This window comes from Triplophysa rosa, linkage group LG21 (assembly GCF_024868665.1).
Source record: "Triplophysa rosa linkage group LG21, Trosa_1v2, whole genome shotgun sequence".
NCBI lineage: Eukaryota > Metazoa > Chordata > Actinopteri > Cypriniformes > Nemacheilidae > Triplophysa > Triplophysa rosa.
In genome coordinates, this window is record NC_079910.1 from 1,758,425 (window position 1) to 1,783,765 (window position 25,341).

At 39.1% G+C, this 25,341-nt stretch overlaps 4 protein-coding genes across 4 annotated transcripts in view; 1 reads left to right on the forward strand and 3 right to left on the reverse strand.

Annotated features, from left to right (window-relative positions):
• Positions 1-7,120, forward strand: part of LOC130545262 (protein-glutamine gamma-glutamyltransferase K-like) — a 9,775-nt gene extending 2,655 nt beyond the window's left edge. The window contains exons 4-14 of the mRNA XM_057319693.1: positions 1,022-1,273; positions 1,354-1,472; positions 3,670-3,777; positions 3,970-4,147; positions 4,419-4,557; positions 5,507-5,699; positions 5,823-5,976; positions 6,134-6,418; positions 6,502-6,662; positions 6,753-6,889; positions 6,972-7,120. Coding sequence (XP_057175676.1) covers positions 1,022-1,273; positions 1,354-1,472; positions 3,670-3,777; positions 3,970-4,147; positions 4,419-4,557; positions 5,507-5,699; positions 5,823-5,976; positions 6,134-6,418; positions 6,502-6,662; positions 6,753-6,889; positions 6,972-7,116 — 1,871 coding nt within the window. The 3' untranslated portion in view covers positions 7,117-7,120. The remainder of the gene's footprint in view (positions 1-1,021; positions 1,274-1,353; positions 1,473-3,669; positions 3,778-3,969; positions 4,148-4,418; positions 4,558-5,506; positions 5,700-5,822; positions 5,977-6,133; positions 6,419-6,501; positions 6,663-6,752; positions 6,890-6,971) is intronic.
• Positions 7,121-7,173: 53 nt separating this feature from the next.
• On the reverse strand, positions 7,174-10,384 carry LOC130545263 (E3 ubiquitin-protein ligase TRIM21-like). The gene is made up of 7 exons (XM_057319694.1): positions 10,240-10,384; positions 9,386-9,987; positions 9,207-9,302; positions 8,894-9,130; positions 8,687-8,822; positions 8,476-8,499; positions 7,174-8,334 (listed from the first exon to the last, which is right to left on the reverse strand). Exons 2-7 carry the CDS (start codon positions 9,983-9,985, stop codon positions 7,793-7,795), a joined length of 1,635 nt encoding a protein of 544 aa, XP_057175677.1. The 5' UTR covers positions 9,986-9,987; positions 10,240-10,384; the 3' UTR covers positions 7,174-7,792.
• A 4,197-nt stretch (positions 10,385-14,581) lies between these two features.
• On the reverse strand, positions 14,582-23,184 carry LOC130545032 (gastrula zinc finger protein XlCGF57.1-like). The gene is made up of 4 exons (XM_057319326.1): positions 23,072-23,184; positions 22,722-22,886; positions 22,473-22,635; positions 14,582-16,137 (listed from the first exon to the last, which is right to left on the reverse strand). Exons 2-4 carry the CDS (start codon positions 22,884-22,886, stop codon positions 14,819-14,821), a joined length of 1,647 nt encoding a protein of 548 aa, XP_057175309.1. The 5' UTR covers positions 23,072-23,184; the 3' UTR covers positions 14,582-14,818.
• A 725-nt stretch (positions 23,185-23,909) lies between these two features.
• Positions 23,910-25,335, reverse strand: LOC130545299 (zinc finger protein 320-like). The gene is made up of 3 exons (XM_057319734.1): positions 24,991-25,335; positions 24,165-24,327; positions 23,910-24,031 (listed from the first exon to the last, which is right to left on the reverse strand). Exons 1-3 carry the CDS (start codon positions 25,318-25,320, stop codon positions 23,910-23,912), a joined length of 615 nt encoding a protein of 204 aa, XP_057175717.1. The 5' UTR covers positions 25,321-25,335.
• Between the last annotated feature and the right edge of the window lie 6 nt (positions 25,336-25,341).

Below are 25,341 nucleotides of genomic sequence, written 5' to 3' on the forward strand. Positions count from 1 at the left end.
TCTTAAAAATGGTTTGAGAAGAGATGTCAACGATGTGTCAAACTATATAGAATAATGTTCACTTCCATCTGTTGGGTTTCTGTGCAGAAGTGTTGTTGAATAGTTTTTCTGTATTCACCTGTCATCCATAACACGTTGACAAAGCAAGCGCTGGGAAATGAGAGTATTGTGATGTTTTTGTTGTATGTTTTGTGAAGTAACACATTGTTTGAATGGTAAATCCGTTTTGTGACAAAGAGAGAGAGAGGTAATGGAAAAAAAGAAGATTAATGTCAATTCTCCAACATTTCAACGGTTAAATCAATTATCTGTAAAAGTGTGTTTATTCAGACTGAAGAATGTATTAATCATTCATTCCTGAGTCTCATGAGTCACGTAACGCTTGGATTTATGCCAGACTCATTGTTATGACATATAATCCAGGATTATCTGCCCCTCCTAAATCTTTATTTCTTTACACTAATAGTAGAATTAAAGTGGAGTCAATGACAAATGATTTCATGAAAACCATTAAGCTGAAAGCAGAGCGCCAGCACAGTTTTACAATCCCACATGAAAAATACTGTAGTCTACTTCAATATTTACCGTAGTAAACCATGATAAACTTTAGTGAATACTGTAGTATACTTCAACATCTACTATAGTAAACCATGGTAAATGGTAGTAAATAATGTAGTATACTTCAATATTAACTGTAGTAAACCATGATAAACTTTAGTGAATAAAACTGTAGTATACTTCAATATTGACTATAGTAAATCATGGTAAATGGTAGTAAACACGGTAGTATACTTCAATATCTACTATAGTAAACCGTGGTAAATGGTAATTAATACTGCAGCATACTTCAATATCTACTATGGTAAACTGTGGTGAACTGTAGTAAATATTGTGGTATACTATGAAGTTTTTCTTCACATAAGATGTTTAGACGTTGCCTTTATTGGTTCGCATCAGCTTGATTAAATCATAACGCAGTTATCTCTAACCCTCACGTCTTTGTGTTTTGTTTATGACACAGATTACATGTTCACGAGTGTTCGAGGGATTCGCATCTTGGTTTGGTTAGTGGATGAACTGGAAGACGGCCGATGGGAGATGAAGATCGTGGAGCAGAAAGACACAAAGATCAGACTGTCAGTCAACACTCCAGCCAGCGCTTCTATTGGCCAGTATAAAGTCTCTGTGGTGACGTATTCACGGAAGGGCAGGATGATATTTCCATACGCTCAGAATAATGAACTCTACGTGCTGTTTAACCCCTGGTGTGAAGGTACACAGACACACAGAATAAAACTCATTTATCTTTATGTACTGCATGAAAATGACACTGTATGTTTAAATCTCTCTCAGATGATCCGGTGTATTTAGATAATGAAGCTGAGCGGAGAGAATGTGTTCTGAACAACATGGGAAGAATTTACTACGGTACTGAGCTGCAAATCGGAACCAGAACCTGGAACTTTGCTCAGGTGAGAACTGAAACTATTATTATACAGCAAGTGGAGCTCTTTCTTTATTTTATTTAAGTCCACAACAATATTGGAAGAGTTTATTTCCAAAATGAGATAACTCAGTTTTTAAATATTTTCAAAAATCATGTTTTTTTTATTGAGCATTCAAATGAATATCAATCAAACTGCAGTTGGTTTGTTTTGATTTAAGCCATATTAATTAAAAATACAGCAAACTAACACAATAAAAACTTGATAACATAATAAAAAACATGATTTTTGAATAAAAAAACTGAGTTATCTCATTTGGAAACAAACTCTTCAGTTGAAAACCCAATAAAACATTCTAGTGTTTGGCATTAAGCCTATGGAAGGCAAATCCTGCCAAATTTAAATAAATTAATTAAACGATGAAAATGAAACCAGATTAACAATTTCATTATACATTACTGTGCGCACAATATGTGCCAAAATAAATAACAAAATGAAATTATTTTATTTTCATTTTTACACTGATAATGCGTTGTCCCTGTCAAATTGAAAAAGAAAATGCAATTGGTGATTTGACATTTCATTTCACTAAAATCTCGAGTCAAGACTGCCAATATGAAAATGAAAAGGCAAATGTGAAAAAGAAATTGCAAAAACATTTTTTACAAAGGTTTTATTAATGTTCACGCAATAATACTGACACAATTCAAATTAAAATGTAAAGTTTGATTTTCATTTGATTTTCTCCTCTCTTTAATTTCGTTTTCGTTTTCTTGTTCAAAGTCATGCAAATTACATGTTAATCAGTGGGTGTGGATGAGCGTCTGCATTACTGGGAACGCCCACAAAAACGTCATATCCATTTATTCGAACGAACGTGTGTAGACCTTGTCAGGCGCTTGGCCTTAGCGCTTTGTAATGATCACGATGACTGTGCCTGGTGCAATACCGAAAAGTTGTTGTGTGGTGCTCTGCATCTCTGATAAGTTAACAGACGTCTGAACAGATGAACAAACTAAAGCATTGGAGAGCCGTGTATCTCTAGCGTGCCCTGAAACATGCCGGAGCGCGATTGTCCCCACTCCGCCGCTGACCTGCTCTTACACTGTACATTACCATCCGCACCCGAGCACGCTATCATCATTACACTGTGACTGCTTTTAAGAAAACATAAACAAAGCCATCTTTCTCAGCACAATAGAATCCATCGTAATGTTCGGTTTGAGGTTGATAAGGTGTGTTTAACTTCACGCGCGCGGTGCGCAGACCAATTCGCTTATGGTATCATCATACGAGATCGGCTCATATGTGTTTAAATCAGCCCCGCCTACTTCATTCATTATGATTATGAGCCAATCGTTATACGAAGTGCTGCACTATGTTATGAATGCATGTTTTAAATGATGCGTCTGTTTAAATTCCTCCTTGAAGTTCAGCTGTCATAGCAAAAAACATTGTTAGACTCATTCTAAACACTATTAGTTCATTCAAATGTTTTTTTTTCTCCCACGGCGCAGTGACACAGGCCTGCACTTAATAGTGTTGTGCGTTGTGTATAATGAAATTGCTAATCTGGTTTTCATTTTCATCGTTTAATTAATTTATTTAAATTTGGCAGGATTTGCCTTCCATAACAACGCATTGTCAGTGTAAAAATGAAAATAAAATCATTTCATTTTATTTTTCATTTTGGCACATATTGTGCGCGCAGTTGTGTATAATGAAATTGCTAATCTGGTTTTCATTTTAATTTTTAATTAATTTATTTAAATTTGGCAGAATTTGCCTCCCATATTAAGCAAGATGTGTACTTGTTATAAAACGAACCAAACACTTGTAGACATGTTGATTTTAGTCTGTTTTGGGTGATTTTAATGCATGCTTTGTTTGATTTTAAATTACATCTCTCTTGGAAGATTATTATTATTGTCATAAAAGATTTAAAATAATTTCTTCAAAGAAGTCTAAACAAAATCTAAACTGAACCACAACATTATACTTTAAACTGTAGCACACAAAATATATAGACTAGTTTATATAGAACTTAATATACTTTAATTCTTTTTAGTACTGTGAATGACAGAATCAAATCAGAAACTATCATTTGATTACATATGTGGAGATATAGAGACTAATGGGTTTAGAGTGCATCATCTGGACCCAAACATCTTTCTTTCCTTTGACGGCTATTCGTGTTCTGACTTAATAAACTTGTTTGTGTCAGTTTGAAGAGGATGTTCTTGAAGCTTCTCTGTTTGTGTTGGAGAGAGCGCGAGTCTCCGTGACGGCGTGGGGTGATCCGGTGACCGTGTGCAGAGTTATATCAGCTCACGTGAGTTTTATTCTTCATCAGACGTAAATCTACATTTTATATGAACATTCATGCACAGGCCACACACTTTAATCTAAACTAAAGCAACTTAAGGTGTATTTTGGTGAGGTTCTATATGAATATATTTGTCTTACTAGTATTACTACAAGCAGAATATAATGTTAAATCGTTTTCATGTCTTGTCTGTGATAGGTTAACTCTAATGATGACCGGGGTATACTGGAAGGTAATTGGTCAGAGAGTTTTGAGGGCGGGACCGCGCCGACAGCCTGGAGCGGCAGTGGAGACATTCTGAGACAATACTACAAGAGTTCAGGAACACCCGTGAAATTCGCTCAATGTTGGGTCTACGCTGGAGTCACAAACTCAGGCGAGAACTTGTTAACGGTTGGTTAGCAACCACACTGAACACCTTAGCAACAGGTCATCAAATACTAAATAAACGGATGACTTTTGCAATAATGTGACAATTCACTTCGACCGGAAATTACTCTGCTGTCTCTGGCGTCCCAAAAGCTCACCGGCGCCATCTTGTGTAACTAACGTTAGTTAGCCATTGTCAGTCAGGTGGAAATCACAACTTCAATGTTTATTGTCACTGTATATTTCTGAAGTCTTTTTTAACTGTTTCTCTCCTTCAGTGTTGAGATGTTTGGGAATTCCTACCCGCTGTGTGACAAACTTTAGCTCCGCCCACGACACAGACCTCTCCATGACAACAGACATTTACATCGATGACAAACTGGAGGTCATTAAAGAACGTACGAATGATTCTGTCTGGTACGAGAAACACAACCATAAGAATGATCACAAGTTATTTATGTCATTGTCGGCTCATTCTCTCTCTCTCTCTCCCTCTCCCTCCCCTCCCCTCCCCTCCCTCCCTCCCTCTCTCCCTCTCCCTCTCTCCCTCCCTCCCTCTCTCCCTCTCCTTCCCCTCTTCCTCCCTCTCTTCCTCTCCCCCCCTCCCTCCCTCCTCTCTCCTCTCCCTTCTCCTCCCTCCCTCCCACTCTCACCCTCTCCCTTCCTCCTTCTCCCTCCCGCACCTTCATCCAGTCTCTTCCTCCCCCTCCCTCCCTCCCTCCCTCTCCCTCTCCCCCCTCCCTCCCTCCCTCTCTCCCTCCCTCTCCTCCTCCCTCCCTCTCTGTCCCTCTCCCTCTCACTCTCCCTCCCCTCCTCTCTCTCTCATACCCTCCCTCCCTTCTACCTTCTCCCCTCCCTCCTCTCTCTTCTCACCTCCCTCCCTCTCTCTCCTCTCCTCTCTCTCTCTCTCTCTCTCCTCTCTCCTCTCTCTCTCTCTCTCTCTCCTCCTCGTCCCTCTCTCCTCTCCTCCCTCTCTGCTCTCTCCTCTCCTTCTTCTCTCTCTCTCTCTCTCTCCTCCCTCTCCTCTCTCCCTCTCCTCTCTCTTACTCTCTCTCTCTCTCTCTACTCCCTTTTCCACCTCCCTCCCTCCACTCTTCTCCTTCGCTCCGCCCTCCCTCTCACTCTCCTCCCCTCTCACTCTCTCCTCCTCCCACCCCGCTCTCTCTCTTGGTCTCTCTCCCTACCTCCCCCTCCCTCTCTCTCGCTCTACTCTCTCTCTCTCTCCCTCCTCCCCCCCTCCCTCACATCGCCTCCTCCCTCCTCCCTCCTCCTCTACTCCTACCCGCTCCTCTCTCTCTCTCTCTCTCCCTCCCTCCCTCTCTCTCTCTCCCTCTCTCTCTCCCCCTCTCTCTCGCTCTCTCCACAGGAACTTTCATGTATGGAATGAGTCCTGGATGGCTCGGCCGGATCTCCCGGTGGGTCATGGGGGGTGGCAGGTGGTCGACTCCACCCCTCAAGAGCCCAGTCAGGGTTCCTACCGCTGCGGTCCGACCTCTGTCACCGCCGTCCGTAACGGACAGGTCAACCTGAAGTATGACACACCGTTTGTGTTTGCTGAAGTGAGTCCTGTCATCTTCACATCAAATCTCTGTTTCTCAACTTTATGAAGTTTCAGATGTAGAATCCGTGATAAGTCAATTATTTGTTATTTGCGTCTGGTTAAATTGAATCGTGTGTTTCAGGTGAACAGTGATAAAATCTTCTGGAAGAGGAAAGCTGATGGGAGTTTCTCTCAAGTCCATGTGGAGAAGAATTCCATCGGTCAGCACATCAGCACTAAAGCCGTGGGCTCAGACATGCGTGTCGAGATCACACACCTCTACAAACACCCAGAGGGTAACAAAACATCTCCAAATGCACTTTATCTGCATTGTTTGAAGTAGATGAACACATTCAAGAGTGTCCGAAAACACTCTTTATAGACATTACAGTGATGTCACCTCCACAAGCACTGACATATAAATGTAACTTACACACTTCCATCATGTTTCAGGTTCAGTGGAGGAGCGTATGGCTGTAGAGACGGCCAGTCGTTACGGCTCTAAACCGATGATGTATCCCTTCCCCTCGGCCAAAGACGTGACGGTTGAAATCATTATGGAGGGGGCGGGGCCTCGTATGGGCGGTGATGCCAAACTGAGTCTGGTCCTGAAGAACAGAAGTTCAGTTCAGCGCAACACAACCCTTCTGTGTGAGGTGCTGGTCATGTATTACACTGGAGTTCTGAAAGCATCGCTGAAGAAAGAACGTGTTCCTGTCATCCTCAAACCTCAAGAGAGTGAGGATCCGTTGACTAAAACACAGTTTATCTGATTCAGAATGAAGTGTTATTTGTGTCATATGTTCTGGTGTGTTCTTCAGTCAAATCTATTCCCTGGATCCTGCAGTATGGAGAGTATATGAATCATCTGGTGGATCAGGGAGCTCTGATGCTCACCGTCACCGGACGAGTCAATCAAACCAAACAGATTCTGGCCACTCAGTTCAACTTCAGACTGCGAACACCAGATCTCACCATCACCGTGAGTCAAATACAATCATTCATCATCTGCATCTGACGGAGAAAACCTCTTCAAATGTGTTTGTTGACTTGTGTTTGTTGTGTTTTCTAGCCTGTAGGAGAAGCTGTGATGGGTAAAGAGCTGACGGTCAAGATCTCGTTTCAGAATCCACTGCAGCAGGTGTTGAAGAACGTTCTGTTCCGGATCGAGGGATTGGGAATGCAGAGCGTCAGAAAGATCCTCTATGGGTGAGAGCAGGTTTATTCTGTGATAAATGTGTTCAGTATGATGTTCATGGCTGTATTATTCACACGTTTGTGTGTTTGTCAGCGATGTGGAGAAGCTGGCGACAGTGACACTGATGGAGAAGTTTGTCCTCGTGTTCTCCGGCCCTCAGAAGCTTCTGGCATCGATGGACTGCCGTCAGCTCACTCAGGTGCACGGAGTCGCTGATATTGTGGTGAAACGACAGTAAAAAAGAAACTTGATTTCATTTCTGTTTGCTCTGAAGGACAGTAAACACACTGAAGGATAAAACACACACATACACGTTTATTGGTGCTCAGAAGAATCACATTTGTTTGTCAACAATAAAGATCTCACACAGTTCATAACACTTACAGTCTGTCTGTTTGTTCACATAAGTGTAAGTTTATCAACTCATAAATCCCTCTTCAATGTCCATAACAAAACACATAACAGTAAATAATGTCTATTTAAAATGTAAAGTTGAGAAACTAAACTGCCTGCCACACATTCTTACCCAAATATTGTAATATATTTAAAGACAAGTTGTTTTCTAAACTATTTGTAAAAATGTAAAGATCGTTCTGTATGATTTGCATTTATTATTTTATTCAAGGTTGAATAAATTAGTTTGGCTAAATTGGGTTTTGCACTATTAATAGAGGATTCTCACATTTGTAGAAACTGAACATGTTATTTTTATCCTTTTTGTGAGATTGACAAGTGTGGTGTGAAAAGAGCTGTGTAAAGATTCCTATAATCGTCTTTTGTGTTTCACGAATAAAACATGAGGGTGAGTGATGATGTCATTTTTGGTGATCTATTCCTTTAATCATTTCAAGTTCTTAGTGGAGTATTTATTCATTCAATCTCACATTCATTCAGTCAATAATTTACTGGTTCATTCATTCACGCACAGGTAAGATGATCAGAGGCTTTGAGTTTTTACCTTCATCATTAAGAGATGGGCAGAAGTATGGATAGAGAGTTTCAGTGAAAGTTTGACCAGTGTACGAGTAGATATGAGATCTGGACTCCACATCATAAAAAGAGACCAAACCCTCCTCATAATCCACAAACACACCCACCTTCTGTGGACTCACACTCAGAGACAGAGAGACAAGAGAATCATCGAGAGCTTTATATTCATTCTCGTTCCACAGAGCCACAGTCCAGTATCCATTCACTGGTTTCAGTCTGATCCGGCCCTTTCTGTTAATAGATTCTCTGGCCACTCCTAAATCCCATTCAGTTTTTCCACTGACCTGAACCTCAAAATAAAATCTCCCTGAGGAGAATCCCTCCTTTCCCAGAACACATGAGCATTTATCAAATCTCTCTGGATTATCTGACACGTCTTGCTTTACGTCTCCATGTCTCACTTGTTTTCTATCATCAGACAGAATCAGATATGGTGAAGCTGTATCAGCATCCAGAGTCACATCCACTGAAAGAGATCAGAATATCAATCAGATCTTCAGAATATAAACATGTTTATGTGCGAGATATTTAAAACAGTGTGTAAATAATCTGTAAATGTAAATATGATGTGTGTTTTTAGTGTTTATGAGTGAACATCACACTGTACCTGCAAACAGCTTCTTCATCAACACTGTCAACACAAATGACAAATGCACATAAAGTCTACTCGATGGACAAACATGTGTTCAGTCAACTTAAAACTTAGAAAAACGCTTCTACAATCATAAAAACTGTAACTAGAGTTTGTTGCTTTAAATCTAAATATTTACTGAGATCAGAGACTAGCAAACACTAACAAATGTGAATCTATAAGTCACCTGTTTGATCTAGTTTGTGATCCAGAGTCTGTTTCAGTTGAGTCAGAGGTGTCACAGTGTTCAGACGGTCAGAAGTATCAACACTGATGTCAGAGCAGTTCTTCATGTTGACAGGTGTGCACAGAGATGAAGAAATCTACACGAGAAGAGATGTGAAGTGATGAAGTGAAGTGTCATGATGATGTTTTGTGATTGATGAAGAGTGACCTGTATGAGATGAAGATGATCTTCAGTGTTTGACATGATCTGCTCCAGCTCAACGTTTCTCTTCTTCAGTTCACTGATGTCCTGCTCCAGATCTTTCATCACATCTTCAGCATGTTTCTCTGCTCTTTTCTGTTTCTCCTCCATCATCTTCAGTACATCACACTGACATCTCTCGATGGAGCGGATGAGATCTCTGAACATCTCCACACTGTCTGCTTTCTCTTGATCTGTCTTTCTCTGATACATCACACATCATACATCACATCTACTGGACTTACTTCTATATTTATATTTCAGCTATATTTTCGCTCACCTTCATCAGCTCTACTGAGTGTTCGATGTCTTGAATCTTCTTGATTCTGTCCTGAATCATCTGCTGCGTGTCTGTCTGTGTCTTTACCAGCTGAGTCTAAAGAGAGAGAGAAAATCACATGTCATCACATCTGTTCCATCTCATGACAGAAAGAACAAATGGTTGAAAGTATTTCTTGCCTTCCTCTGTCTGCTCTCCTCCTCTATAGAGACAGTGTTGTGAGTCTTGTGGTCTCCTTCAGTACAGAAGACACAAACACACGTGTGATCATCTCGACAGAAGAGCTCCAGAGGTCTCTCGTGTTTCTGACATATATAATCATCCAGATTGATCACAGGATTGATCAGTGTGTGTTTCTTCAGACGCTGGACTCTCGTGTGAGGCTCCAGATGAGTTTGACAGTAAGAGCTCTGACACATCAGACACGTCTTCAGAGCTTTTTTCTTCTCAGTACAGAAGTCACAGAAAACAGCAGGTTTATCCAGATGAATCTTTTCTTTAAAGTGCTGAACGACCTCTCTAGATTTCTCCAGATTTTGCACAAGAAGGTGCTTTACAACCTCTCTGAGTGTGGTGTTGATCTTCAGATCCGGTCTCTTCATGAATGTTTCTTTACAGAATGGACAGACGCAGTTCTCTGTGTTTTCCCAGCATTCGTTCAGGCAGGTTTTGCAGAAGGTGTGTCCACATGGAGTGGTGACTGGATCATTGAACACATCCAGACACACAGAACACTGAAGCTCTTCATCTAATGGACCACTAGAGGACGCCATCGCCATGACTGAAGAAAACGATGTCATGTAATATCTACAGGTATATTGCTCAAGCAAAAACTTAAATTGTATAAATAATTAAGATCTTGAAGTTATTTTCAGAAACAAAATACATCTCAACACATTTTTATTAGATGTAGTTCACCTTTTCATTTTCATGTTTTTTTGTCTGTTACTTCCTGTTTCTCAGGGTTTTAAGTTGTGTAACGCCACGGCAGGAAAAACTTTCCTTCAGCTCTACTAAACTTTACTTCACTTACCTGTGAGTGAATCTCAGCTTTATTCAGAGAGTCTGAATGACTATTCGGATGTTTGAAGAGATATCGCTAAAGCGTTTAGTTAGGTTTGGTTTTACTTTCACATTCACCGTCTTTCACTCGTCTGTGAAAAAAGTGATGTCGTAGTCCCGCCCACATCTTCATGAATATGCATTCTTGTTGTTCCATCAGCCAATCACTATGTTTTATTTATTTCCCAGTGGCTTTAGATGTTAAGTAACTCTTGTGTGTTTCTGTGCTTTTAAAGTGATGTTTTGTACTGTCAGCAGTTATTTCACACCTAACTCCTCCATTGATTATTATGATAGGAAATTAATAATGATTGTACAATCATCATTACTCAAAAATTACCCTATCCTTGTAAAATGTAAAATATTCATTTACTTTCGTTGGTTATTATTTTAGCGCAGTCTCTAAATATGACAGAGAGCGCGCGTTCATGTGGTGTGACGTCACGGCTCGGCTGACTGACTGTGGCAAGTGAGTTTGTTTCTTTCACTGATTCAATAAACATGTAGTGTTTAAGAGTGTTTAGATAGAAAGCGGTTTATTTCACTTCTTTGAGTTTGTGTAATCGCGTTTCATCATTTGAGCATCTTTACTCTGGTATTTTACCTCAGTTGCCATGTGATAAATGTGTTCAGTATGATGTTCATGGCTGTATTATTCAAATGTTTGCGTGTTTGTTAGTGATGTTCTCCGGCCCTCAGAAGCTTCTGGCATCGATGGACTGCCGTCAGCTCATTCAGGTGCACGGAGTCGCTGATATTGTGGTGAAATGATTCAATTCAATTTTATTTTATTTATATAGCGCTTTTCACAATGTTGATTGTTCCAAGGCAGCTTTACAGCAGAAAAAAACAGAAAAACACAGAAAATGTAAAACACAGCACAGCGCATGGTGTTTATAGAGCAAACAAGAACATTCTAGTAAATAATATCTAATAATATGTCATAAATGCAGTCTCCCGGTGAGCAAGCCAGCCATTGTGCCCTGTGGCGAGGAACCCAAAGTCCAATGAGAACCAGACTCAGCCGGGAGGACCAGATCTCCTCTGACGCGTCACAGCTGCACTCACTGACTGATTAAAAGTTACTCAGTAAATGCTTATGAAGAATCGGGAGAGTTTATTAGTTGTGATTTAAGAAATTTCATTTGTTGAAACTGTTTGGGTCTCATTTGTCTTATTTTGTGATTGATATCAGACAACAGAGGAATGTTATAAGCAGGGAAAATAATAATGGCATAATGTAACTGAGTGCAGCTATAACTTCAAACTGCTGTCATGTGATGTAAGTTTAGCATTTAATACTTATCATTGAAAATTTAGCATTAATGTGACAAGTAGTCCGTCTTTGCTCTTGGTTGGGGATGGAATTGCCTAAGCTGGAGCTGGGATGACAGTAAAAAAGAAACTTGATTTCATTTCTGTTTGCTCTGAAGGACAGTAAACACACTGAAGGATAAAACACACACATACACGTTTATTTGTGCTCATTTATACATTTCAGGAGCACCTGTCCGAGGTGAGGCTGCTTTGGGCAAATTTTCAAACAGACGCTATCTTTATTAACCGACCGCACATTTGAACTTAAAACAGATACATTCTCTCAAAACTAAAACTACAACTCTTAAAACTACATTTCATGACCAAATAACAGCGTTATGGGCATTTTACTGCGCAACGCATGAAATATACAGTATAGCTTAAGTCTTAAAGTAATCGTTGGAAATCTCATCTGTGAACACCGTGCCATAGGTGACCACCAGTGTTGGGTGTAACTAGTTACTAAGTAATTAGTTACTGTAATTTAATTACTTTTCCCTTGAAAAAGTAAATTAAGGGATTACTCTTATTTTTCCGGTAATTTAATTATAGTTACATCTGATGTAATTTAACTAAATACAATACTGGAACATACAGTGAGGGAAATAAGTATTTGATCCCCTGTTGATTTTGTAAGTTTGCCTACTTACAAACAAATGAAGGGTCTATAATTTTTATGGTGGGTTTATTTTAACTGATAGACACAGAATATTTAAAAAAATCAGGGGAAAAAAATGTTATATAAAGGTTATAAATTGATTTGCATTTCAGTCAGTGAAATAAGTATTTGATCCCCAAGCAAAACATAACTTTGTACTTTGTGGAGAAACCCTTGTTGGCAAGCACAGAGGTCAGACATTTCTGATAGTTGGTCACCAGGTTTGCACATGTGTCCGGATACATTTAGTCCACTCCTCTGTCAATCTTTAAGGTTTCTTGGCTGTCGCTCAGCAAATTGGAGTTTTAGCCTCCTTCACAGAGGTTCTATAGGACTAGGGTCTAGAGACTGGCTAGGACATTTAATGTGCTTCTCCTTAAGCCACTATTTGGTTGTCTTGGCAATATGTTTTGCGTCTTTGTCATGTTAAAGGCTCATCCATGACCCATCTTCAGTGACCTAGTTAAGGGGAGGAGGTTCTCGTCCAAGATTTTACGGTACATGGGCCCGTCCCTCAGCCCCTCAATGCGGTGAAGTCATCCTGTATACCTGTAGCAGAGAAAAAGCCCTAAAGCAGAATGTTTCCAACACTGTGCTTCTCTGTAGACATGATGTTCTTGGGCTCATAGTCAGCATTTCTCTCCCTCCAAACACAGGAGTCCATTTTGGTCTCACAGCAGTGCCAGCACTTTCGCCAAAGCCTTTTCTGAATCATTTTGATGTTCATTGTCAAACTTCAGACGAGCCAGGCGGGCCTTCTTGGGCAGGAGGACCTTGCGGGTGCTTCAGGATTTCAGTCTACTGTGGCATAGCGTGTTACCAATGTGTTACCAATGTTTTGCTTGCTAACTGTGTTCCCAACTGTCTTGAAATCATTAACAGGCTTCTTCCGTGTAGTTCTGGGCTGATCTTTAACATTTCTCATGATCATCTTTACCCCATTGGGGAAATATTGCAGGGAGCTCCAGAACAAGGGCATTTGATAGTTATTTTGTATATCTTCTATTTCCAAATAATCACACCAACAGTTGTCTCCTTCTCACCAAGCTTCTGTCTGTAGCCTATTCAAGGTTTGTGCAGGTCTCCAATCTTGTCGCTGACATCCTTTAAAACCTATTTGGTCTGGACCATGGTGGTGGAGAGGTTGAACTGGAAGATACAGATTCTGTTGGCAGGCATCTTTTATATACATAACAAGCTGATTTAGGAGTACTTTCTTAAAGTGACAGGACTAATCGGTCCATATAGGCACATAACCAATCTGTGGAGCCAGAATTCTTGCTAGTTGGTAGGGGATCAAATACTTATTTCACTGACTGAAATGCAAATCAATTTATAACCTTTATATAACATTTTTTTCCCCTGATTTTTTTTAATATTCTGTGTCTATCAGTTAAAATAAACCCACCATAAAAATTATAGACCCTTCATTTGTTTGTAAGTAGGCAAACTTACAAAATCAGCAGGGGATCAAATACTTATTTCCCTCACTGTACATCAAAATTCAAAGTCTAACTTTTAAATGCATTCATTAATTTATCTTTCTCACATTTGTAATACTTTGGTTATTTAATAATACTACTTTATGTAGTTTTATTTTATTTATTTGAATGAATTAAAAGAGCCGTTTCATGTCCATCCTTGAATCAAGGTTGATATAAGATATAGAAAGTAATTAAATACTTTTTGGAGAGAGTAATTTGTACAGTAATCTAATTACTCTACTGAATATGTAATTAGTAACTAGTAATTAATTACTTTTTCAGAGTAACTTACCCAACACTGGTGACCACCTAATAAAGCTTAACCTGGGAATCGAACATGCAACCTTTGGAGTTGTCTCTCTAACCATTATACCACAACTGTCCTAGAAGTCACTTAAGTCACATTTGTTATTATATAAACTGAGACTCATCAAATATTACGTAGTTAGTAGAGAAAAGTAATGAGACGCACTTCCATAATAAATTGTACTGAAGTCACAATACTTGTACTGAAATTGTAAGGTGTGCATACTATTTATGCATCCTATGATTTAATAATAAACCTAATTAAAAGTATGTATGCAAACACATAAAGCCTTACGTTTATTAAAAACGGCTCGCATTATTTTATTTAAATTTGAATTTATTTTAAAAGGTTACAAATTAGCCTAATATTAGTTTGGAATGGTGCGAGACCGGAAATGTAATCAGTAATACTGTAAAATTATATTTTACGTAATCTGTGCCTCCACGCCCACTTGAAATTCATTAAAGCGCACACACATGCGCAAGACGACCTCTGAAGCTTAGTGACGTTTCCTTAAAATAACTAGCCCTGGAACACAACTTACTGATTCATTTGAAAAGACCCCAGCATTCTTTAGAGTGTATACCTTTTTACTAAATCATTACAAAGTTTGACAAGAAACATTCAGTGAAGGTCAACACACTAGTCATTTTAACATCTCAGGGATCTTCTGTTCTGAACAGTTTTCTGAGGATGAACTTTGCAACACTTCTTCATGTGAATCCCAAGACGTCTTGATTCTTTTAAATTAAATCCACGTGAGGAGCAGTGGTGAGATTTCTCTTCAGTGTGACCTTCTCTGGTGTTTCTTCAAATGGTCAGATCTAGTGAAGGTTTTGCCACACTCCGAGCACATATGAGATTTCACAGCCGTGTGTGTTTTCTCGTGCTCTTTCAGATAGGAGACTCGTGTGAAGGTCTTTTCGCAGATGGAACAAGCATGAGGCTTCACATCTGAATGAATCGTCATGTGGCTCCTCAGCGCATCTGCAATGATGAAGGCTTTACTGCACAGTTCACACTGAAATGATCTCACTCCAGAATGACGACGACGATGCACTTTCAGAGTCGATGTCCATGCAAAGCTCTTTCCACACTGATCACATCTGTACGGCTTTTCTCCGGTGTGAACTCTCATGTGAGCTTTAAGGATGCATTTTTTAATGAAGCTCTTTCCACACTGGTCACATGCGTAAGGCTTTTCTCCGGTGTGAATTCTCATGTGATCTTGAAAGCTGCGTTTAGAAACGATGCTCTTTCCACACTGATCACAACTGTACGACTTTTCTCCAGTGTGAACTCTCACGTGCAAATTAAGTCGGTCTTTACGAATGAAGCTCTTTCCACACTGGTCACATGTGTAAGGCTTTTCTCCGGCGTGAACTCTCATGTGATCTTGAAAGCTCTGTTTAGAAACAATGTTCTTTCCACACTGATCGCATTTATACGATTTTTCTCCAGTGTGAACTCTCACGTGCAAATTAAGTCGGTCTTTACGAATGAAGCTCTTTCCACACTGATCACATGTGTAAGGCTTTTCTCCAGCGTGAGTTCTTATGTGCGCATTAAGCTGGTCTTTACGAGTGAAGGTCCTTTCACACTGGTCACATCGATACGATTTTTCTCCTGTATGAATTTCCATGTGTCTCTTAAGGTGGCAGTTACGAGTAAAAGTCTTTCCACACTGATGACATCTGTAAGGCCGTTCTCCGGTGTGAATTCTCATGTGTTTATTTAGATCAGATTTACGAGTGAAGATCTTTCCGCACTGATCACACGTATGAAGATGTTCTCCAGTGTGAATTCTCATGTGTGAATTATGTTGGTATTTACAAGAGAAGCTCTTTCCACATCGATCACACATGTAACGCTTTCCTCCCGTGTGAATTTTCATATGCGCATTAAGTTTGGATTTACGATTGAAGGTCTTTCCACACTGAGCGCATGTAGGAGATTGTTTGTCTGTTGCTATCTGACTATTCTTTGGCAAGAAATTCTGTTCAATGTTCAAGCAGCTCAGAGATTCTTCTCCAATTATGAGATGATGAGGTTTCTCCTCCATTTCATTCGGTTCTGAACTTTCCTCCTTCACCTCCATCAGGTCTAAAATGAACAGAGAAAATCATTATGATCAGTATCACATAGTACAGAAATGCACTGAGCACCTCTGAAACTATAACAATAGTGTTCATGGCTTTATGTCATTACTGGTTAACCATGTAGAGAAGACACACACCTGAATAAATCACATCACCGTCATCTGTTTGTTCTTCTTTGATTTGTGTTTTCAGCTCCATCTCACAGTCCAGCAGCTTCACTGATGTCTTCTGCTCTTCATTACAGACAGAAAGCAGAAGATCTGGAGATGTTTGATCACAGAGAGAAACACCACATACATCCTGAAAATAACATCACAACAAACACAGAATAACATTCAGAGCCTGGATACATCTGTACAAAACTTTCTGTGCAAATCTGTCCAAACCTTTCTGTTGAGTTGGTCTCTCTCTCTGAGTTTTGTCTCCAGTAACTTCACCTCTTTCTTCAGCTGACAGATTTCTGTCATCAAATCATCAATATCCAGCATAGACAGATCAGTTCCTACTGATTTACAGCACATCACATCCACCTGCACCATCATGACGGACATCTGAACACAACATCAAAATAATATTTACACTCATACAGCGCAAAAACACCATTACAGTATGACTAAATGTGAGAGGAGCTTTCATAAATCAAGAAAAAAAACTACACAAGACTACAGAAGTAACTCATCTCATGATTTAAAAGCGTCCGGAAAAGAAAACAGTTTACTACAGTAAGCAAAAAAAGACACAAATATGAATCTGAATAAGTATTGAAAAACAAACAACACGAGACTTACCGCTGTCGAAGCTGCGAGTTGCTCTTCACGCGCTGTTTTCTGCGACACGTGCTGCGTTTGCGCCACCTGCTGGACTGGAGGATGACGCGTCCTTCACAATACGAACTCTCATCATCTCTTTGGTTTACCATTTTTTATTTCGATCATGTTTCAATAAAAGTCATAGTGTGGTCAAGGTTAGGCCGTTTTTTACTCTTAAGCAGTGACAATCATATGATGATTGGTTTTGACATAACCTCAGTTACCTGACCAATGTTGGTCTATTCATCTGAAACACATTTGACTGGTTTCACAGACAAGGCTTAAACCAAATCCAGATTAAAATGCAAGTTCGCGCTGTCTTAACTGAATATAATTTATGATGATTATGATTAAAATATGTTTTTTACTATGGCTTTTCTAAAATATCCAACTTAGACCCGGTTTAAGCAAAGCCCTGTCTGTGAACTTGGGTCTTAAAGTTAAGAAATTGTTGCAATGTAATATGTTGTAATACTATTAAGTTAAATAAACGTTAATGACAACAATGTAAACCTATATTCACACAGCGATCTGTTTTGCCTGTTTAATCATTGAGAATGACAGCAGAGGAGCGCATTCAACACTCATCAAAGCACAAAACCAGCAGTGCAGAGACAACAGCAGAAAATTTAAACGCAAATAGCAGATCTGCTTGTGAAAATCAAGTCAATTGCTTCTGAATGCCTCAAATTTATCCTTTGATATTCAAACGTTTGCTTTCATTAACATGGTTTTGGCAAATCCAGTCAGTTTGGCTCATTGTGTGATGACAGGTTTGATTTCAGAATGCAGACTGTGAATTAGATTATATGCTCATAACATGTTGGTCATCAGTAAAAACACACACACTTCACTTTACACAAACCTTTTATTCAATGGTCTTTGGTTGCCAAACACTTTTAAAAAGGTCATTCGAACAGCGCTTGTCAGGATGAAATCAATAAAAAATGTTGACACTCATGGCATCTGTAAGACGGTTCTCCAGTGTGAATTCTCATGTGCACGTTAAAATGGTCTTTACGAATGAAACTCTTTCCACACTGCTCACATTCATAAGACTTTTCTCCTGCATGAATTTCCATGCGTCTCTTAAGGTGGCACTTATGAACAAAGGTCTTTCCACACTGCTCACATGTGTAAGGCCGTTCTCCAGAATTAATTCTCATGTGTGCATTAAGGCTGTATTTACAAGTGAAGTGAAGCACTTTTACACTGAGGACACATATGAGAATCTTTGTCTGTTGCTCTCTTTTTGGGTAAGAAATTCTTACCCAGTCATGAAATTAATTTCTTCAATAATTTCATTCGGTCCGGAACTTTCCTCTTTTACTTCCATTAGGTCTAAAATGAAAAGAGAACTTTATGATCAATATGACTGTGAAGAATCATTGGTCATATCTTTGTGTCATTACTGGTTAAACATGAACAGAAGACACACACTCGAGTTAAATGCATCATCTTCATCTGTTTGTTCTTCTTTGATTTGTGTTTTCTTCTCCATCTCACAGTCCAGCAGTAATTAATTTTGAATGTTATCGGTATCGGCCGATAATAAAATTTAGGCCGATATATTTTAGCCTATAAATCATTTCCTCTGGTTAAACTTCTTCAGCTGCACGCTGCTCACAGTTAAAATACAGAACAATACTGTCTTTCTGTCATGATCATTCCCTTACTGCTTTCAGCAAAACATTGTTGATGTATGTACAGTATGTAGATATTACTGAATGTGTACATTTTAGGAACAAAAGCATATTGTTTGAATCAGACTGCTGTCTGAATGCTTTCTGTCTGGAGACCTGTTAGACATGTGGCTATTAAGAAAAAAAATATGGGTTGCTCTGGAAGAACATCTATAATTTGTTTATTAAAAAATATATATACCAGAAAAGTTAGCAGGTTAAAGAATCATTAACTAGTGTAAAGTAGGCTTTGTACATGATTTTCAGGGGAAAAAACAACTAATGATTACCTTGTTTTCCGCAGTGAATGTTTTAAACAAAAGCAGTTGTCCACGTTTTGCCTTTTGTTTCAGTCTTAGGGAATTTTATATTAATATTTAGATACTGTATATCGGCCAATATATCGGTTATCGCTATCGGACAAAATTTACATATCGGTGCATCCCTAGTTTGATCAGAGCAGTCGCATAATTTTAAGTCTAGAAGACGAAAAAACAAACACATTCATTCACAGTGACCTGGTTTTTGTTTGATCCTTCACAGCAAAACGACAAGTCTGATCTTTACTAACGTTATCTACCTAAAAACATTTTTACATTTGACATACAGACAGTCATTCCCTGTGCAGACCCTCACACAGCGCAACACAATATTTCACGAGAGAGATTTGTAAATTAAGAAAAAAAATCTTGACTAACGTTACAGCAACTTTGTCTGGATAAAAACATCACGTACGTAGGCGACACAAACTCGCCATGAATTACAAAAATACTAAACAAACTAAACATAAGCTGCTGTTTCAGCAACCCGCACTCAAAACTCGCGCGCGGCTGGCGGCTGCCGCTTGCTTCTTCTTCTTCGCGTTGTTAATTGCCGCTCACTCCTCAGGAGTATTACCGCCACCTACTGTATATCTTACGTAGGTGACGCTTCTGTGTTTTTTTTAACGAATGAGTGTGTAATAATGCCCCACCCAATGCTCGCTTGAGGAAGGTTCAAAACCTTCACGGATCTTGTTTCGAATCAGTACTTCGAAAAGCGTGTCAGTAGGCTTGTTTGACTTGATGCGGCGCCGCAAGATCTGACAGGCGGATGACATCAAAGTACCGCGAGAGCGATTCAAAAAACCATAAAAAGTTTGCTTTAGAATTGCTCTCGCGGTACTTTGACGTCTGTCGCTGATCTTGCTGCACCGCATCAAGTTGAACAAGCCTACATGGCAAACTGGCCAAGTCACGTGACTTTAGCGAACGGCCTCGTTACGTCATACCGTTTCGCCACTAGAGGGCGTTGATTTCGAAGATGAACCAGTGTCTACTACTGACGGGTGGACAGTTTTACTATGTAAACCATTATAAAGAGATTTTTGTTTCAGCTTTTTTTCATGTTCAATGCTAGTGAAGATATTTGTTTATTTACAGTTGCTGGACTGGTGCACAATTTTTAATAAATAAATCACTACATGTATGCCTGTTTGTTATTTTGTGTCACGAATGAGTGCGTCTGTATGAATCTTCATGTGTTGGTTCAGGTTATTTGCAGAAATGAAGGCTTTACTGCACAGTTCACACTGAAATGATCTCACTCCAGAATGATAGAGAAGATGATCTCTCAAAGACGTTGTCCACGAAAAGCTCTTTCCACACTGATCACATCTGTAAGGCTTTTCTCCAGTGTGAACTCTCATGTGCTCATTAAGGTGGTCTGTACGATTGAAGATCTTCCCACACTGATCACATGTATAGGATTTTTCTCCAGTGTGAATTCTCATGTGCAAATTAAGGTTAAATTTACGAACGAAGATCTTCCCACACTGCTCACATTTATACGATTTTTCTCCAGTATGAACTCTTATGTGCTCTTTAAGATTGTATTCACGATTGAAGATCTTTCCATACTGCTCACATTTATAAGATTTCTCTCCAGTGTGAACTCTCATGTGTAAATTAAGGTTGTATTTACGAACGAAGATCTTTCCACACTGATCACATTTATAAGATTTTTCTCCAGTGTGAACTTTCATGTGCTCTTTAAGGTGGTCTTTACGAACGAAGATCTTTTCACACTGATCACATTTATACGATTTTTCTCTAGTGTGAATTCTCATGTGCCTGTTAAGATTGGATTTAAATGTGAAGATCTTTCCACAATGAGGGCACATGTGAGAATTTTTGTCTTCATTCTTCTCAGTCTTCAAGCAGGTCAGAGATTCTTCTCCAGTTATGAGATGATGGTCTTTCTCCTCTATTTCATTCGTTTCTGAACTTTCCTTCATTTCATTCAATCCTGAACTTTCCTCCTTCACCTTCATCAGGTCTAAAATGAACAGAGAAAATCATTATGATCAGTATCACATAGTACAGAAATGCGCTGAGAGGGTTGTCAACTCTCACGCAGGCTCTATCTCACTCTGTTCAAACAACTCTCACGCCAACATGAAAGCGGGGCAGTTGTGGCCTAATGGTTAGAGAGTCGGACTCGTGACCACAAGGTTGCCGGTTCGATTCCCAGTGCCGGCGGGTAACAACTGAGGTGCCTGTACTGCTCCGGGGTACTGCTCCGGGGGTATGTGTGTTCACCACTTGCTGTGTTTGTGTTCACTACTCTCTGGATGGGTTAAATGCAGAGGTCACATTTCGTTGCCATGTGCAATGACAATAAAGTTGAATCTAATCTAATCTAATCTAAATTCAATAGGTAACAGCAACAAAACGGCTCACACGATTGTCCTTCTGTCAGGATTAGGCTACGTTGTTCAGATGAAGCTCCAAACCTTCTTAACTAGTTTAAAACAGCGCTGATCTGTATCCATTGCATTTTGACTAGGGATGCACCGATACCATTTTTTAAAGACCGAGTACGAGTACCGATATTTTTTTCTGGTACTCGCAGATACCGATACCTATAACCGATGCCTGTATAATGTGCAATAATGTTAATAAACCAGTATCTTACTGGTACATTTTCTTTTTTTTCGTTTTTAGGTCTACTTAAATTTAAGTACTATTTTTTAATCAAGTTCTATTTTTTATGATAAGTAGCACACAATTTTACTAGCACATTTACTTCAGTTTACTAAAGTAAACAATATACTCTGTGGTCAAACAATAAAAAAATTAAGGGGGGTGGTGTGGTAAAATGTGAGTGTATTATAACTTGTTCAATTTAACCGGAGTTTTATTTTGACGGATCGCCACAAATGGTGTTTGTTAATGTGTTCGTGTCCTCGTGCAGTGAAACGCTGGCGCTGAAAGCTCCACAAGCACAATGTGTTCAGTACACGCAACCGCACCTCTCTTTCACACACGGTAACGCAAAACAAGCAGAATACATATTTAAACAGTATCTGAATATTTTGTTAACTGTTACGTTAGCTGTTCAGCGCTAATTTCTAGTTAGGAAATGCCTGGATTTCTCGATTCCGTCCGTGTTTTCCACATTGCAGAAATCATAGGGCTCTATGTATGTCACGTGAGGTATCGGTCTTTGGTATCGGTGTGTCATTACGAGTACGAGTACATGAGCTTGGTATCGGGCCGATACCGATACTGGTATCGGCCCCTGGACCATGGTATAATTGTAGAAGAAAAAACATTGATCATTTTCATAAGGGAAGACCTAAATACTTTCATACTGTTTTTTAAAAGAAAGAGAATCCTCTTATGTCATCATCTTTTATATTAAATAAAAAAAACCTGCAAGCAACCCCACCCAACCCTGGCCGAAAAAATCTCACTCCAACCACAAAGTCAAAGACGGCAACCCTGCACTGAACACTTCTGTATCTGTTACAATAGTGTTCATGTCTTTATATCATGACTGGTTAAACATGAAGAGAAGATACACACCTGAATAAAACACATCATCTTCATCTGTCTGTTCTTCTTTGATTTGTGTTTTCAGCTCCATCTCACAGTCCAGCAGCTTCACTGATGTCTTCTGCTCTTCATTACAGACAGAAAGCAGAAGATCTGGAGATGTTTGATCACAGAGAGAAACACCACATACATCCTGAAAATAACATCACAACAAACACAGAATAACATTCAGAGCCTGGATACATCTGTACAAAACTTTCTGTGCAAATCTGTCCAAACCTTTCTGTTGAGTTGGTCTCTCTCTCTGAGTTTTGTCTCCAGTAACTTCACCTCTTTCTTCAGCTGACAGATTTCTGTCATCAAATCATCAATATCCAGCATAGACAGATCAGTTCCTACTGATTTACAGCACATCACATCCACCTGCACCATCATCATGGACATCTGAACACAACATCAAAGAATCGTCACACTCATACAACGCAAAAACACCATTACAATACGATTAACTGTGAGAGGAGCAAACTTGAAAAAAAAGCGTCAATTAAAATCAAAAAGCTACAGTCAGCGATGGAAAAATACAAACATGAGTCACTAAAATGAAGAAAAGCAAACAACACAAAACTTACTGCAGGTGAAATTGAGAGCTGCTGTTTCTTCCCGCGCTGTCTTATGTGACGCGTGCTGCGTTTGCGCCACCTGCTGGACTGAAGCGAGACGCAGCGGCTGATTGACAAGTCATTTACCGTTTACTCATCTCTATGGTTTACAGTTGTTTATTTTTGTCGTATTTTTCATAAATGTCACTGTAGACAACTGTAAGCAGACAACTTATTCGCATTTTCGAACCAATTCTTAAAATACAGTACTAGGAACGTTCACCTATCACTCTAGACTAAATTCTTATTAATACTTAAAACATATTTGCATCCACTCACATGGCAAATCGTCAAAATGGCTCATTGTGTAATAACAGGTTTAATTTCAGACTGTAAATCAGATGAGCTGCATCTCCTCAAAAACACTTTGATCATCAGTAAACAAACACTTCACAAACAAAATCACAAAACCTTTCATTTATTGACCTCTTGAAGCCCTTGTCATGAACCCACTGAAAAAATAAATTCATGTTAACATTACTACAAAATGTTATTTTGCAAAATTATTACACTGTTTGAAACGAATCATTCAGTGAAGATCAACACAAACTCCATCACAAGTAATTTTAACACGTTACTGATGATCTCAGGGATCTTCTGATCCGAACAGTTTCATGTGGATAAACTTTACAACACTTCTTCCTGTGAGTCTCAAGACATTTTAAACGAATAAAGGTCTTTCCACACTGGTCACATTTATAAGATCTTTCTTTGGTGTGAATTTTTAAGTGTCTCTTAAGGTGGCAGTTACTAGTAAAGGTCTTTCTACACTGCTCACATGTGTACGGCCGTTCTCCAGTGTGAATTCTCATGTGCCTACTAAGTTTGGANTGTTCAAGCAGCTCAGAGATTCTTCTCCAATTATGGGATGATGAGGTTTCTCCTCCATTTCATTCGGTTCTGAACTTTCCTCCTTCACCTCCATCAGGTCTGAAATGAACAGAGAAAATCATTATGATCAGTATCACATAGTACAGAAATGCACTGAGCACCTCTGAAACTATAACAATAGTGTTCATGGCTTTATGTCATTACTGGTTAACCATGTAGAGAAGACACACACCTGAATAAATCACATCACCGTCATCTGTTTGTTCTTCTTTGATTTGTGTTTTCAGCTCCATCTCACAGTCCAGCAGCTTCACTGATGTCTTCTGCTCTTCATTACAGACAGAAAGCAGAAGATCTGGAGATGTTTGATCACAGAGAGAAACACCACATACATCCTGAAAATAACACAACAACAAACACAGAATAAAATTCACAGCTTAAACGCATTTAAACAATGTTACATTTATAGATATCATAACGTTTTGGGAGACCTACTCAAAAGTAAATGGCCAGAAAATTCTTATTACTCTTAATACATGAATATTTGCATCCACTAACCTGATCATAACTTATAAGTAAACACAGACACTTTAACTTTACAAGACTACAAAACTGAAAACATTTTATTTATTGACCTCTGGTTGTCCAACAAGTACTGCAACTCTTGTCAGGAACCCACTGATAAAATTAATTTAAAATTCTGAAAAAATATTAACATTCCCACTCTTAAAAATAAAAGTGCTACACTATGCCATAGAAGAATCATTTTTGTCTTTATGGTTCCATAAAAAAAAAACCTTTAACATCCACAGAACCTTGTAACCTTTTATGGTGTAAAAGATTGTACAGACTATAAAAAGGTATAAAAGAAATTGATTTGATTTACAAGGTTCTTTGAAAAAACAAAAATGTTTCTTCCATGGCATCGCTGTGAAGAACCCTTTATTTATAAGAGTGTACAAAATGCTTTTGCTGAATTATTACATTGTTTTATAAGAAACATTCAGTGAAGATCAAAGACAAACTCCATCACTAGTCATTTGAACAAGATAGCCTACTTCAGAAGATCTCAGGGATCTTCTGATCTGAACACTTTCACGTGGATGAACTTGGCTCTCTTGGCAAAACTTCTTCCTGTGAGTCTCAAGACGTGTTGAATCTTTAAAACTCCGTCCACATGAGGAGCAGTGGTGAGATTTCTCTCCATTGTGAAGTCTCATGTGGTCATTAAGGTGGTCTTTACGAATAAAAGTCCTTTCACACTGGTCACATTTATAAGATCTTTCTTTGGTGTGAATTTTTAAGTGTCTCTTTAGGTGGCAGTTACTAGTAAAGGTCTTTCTACACTGCTCACATGTGTACGGCCGTTCTCCAGTGTGAATTCTCATGTGCCTACTAAGTTTGGATTT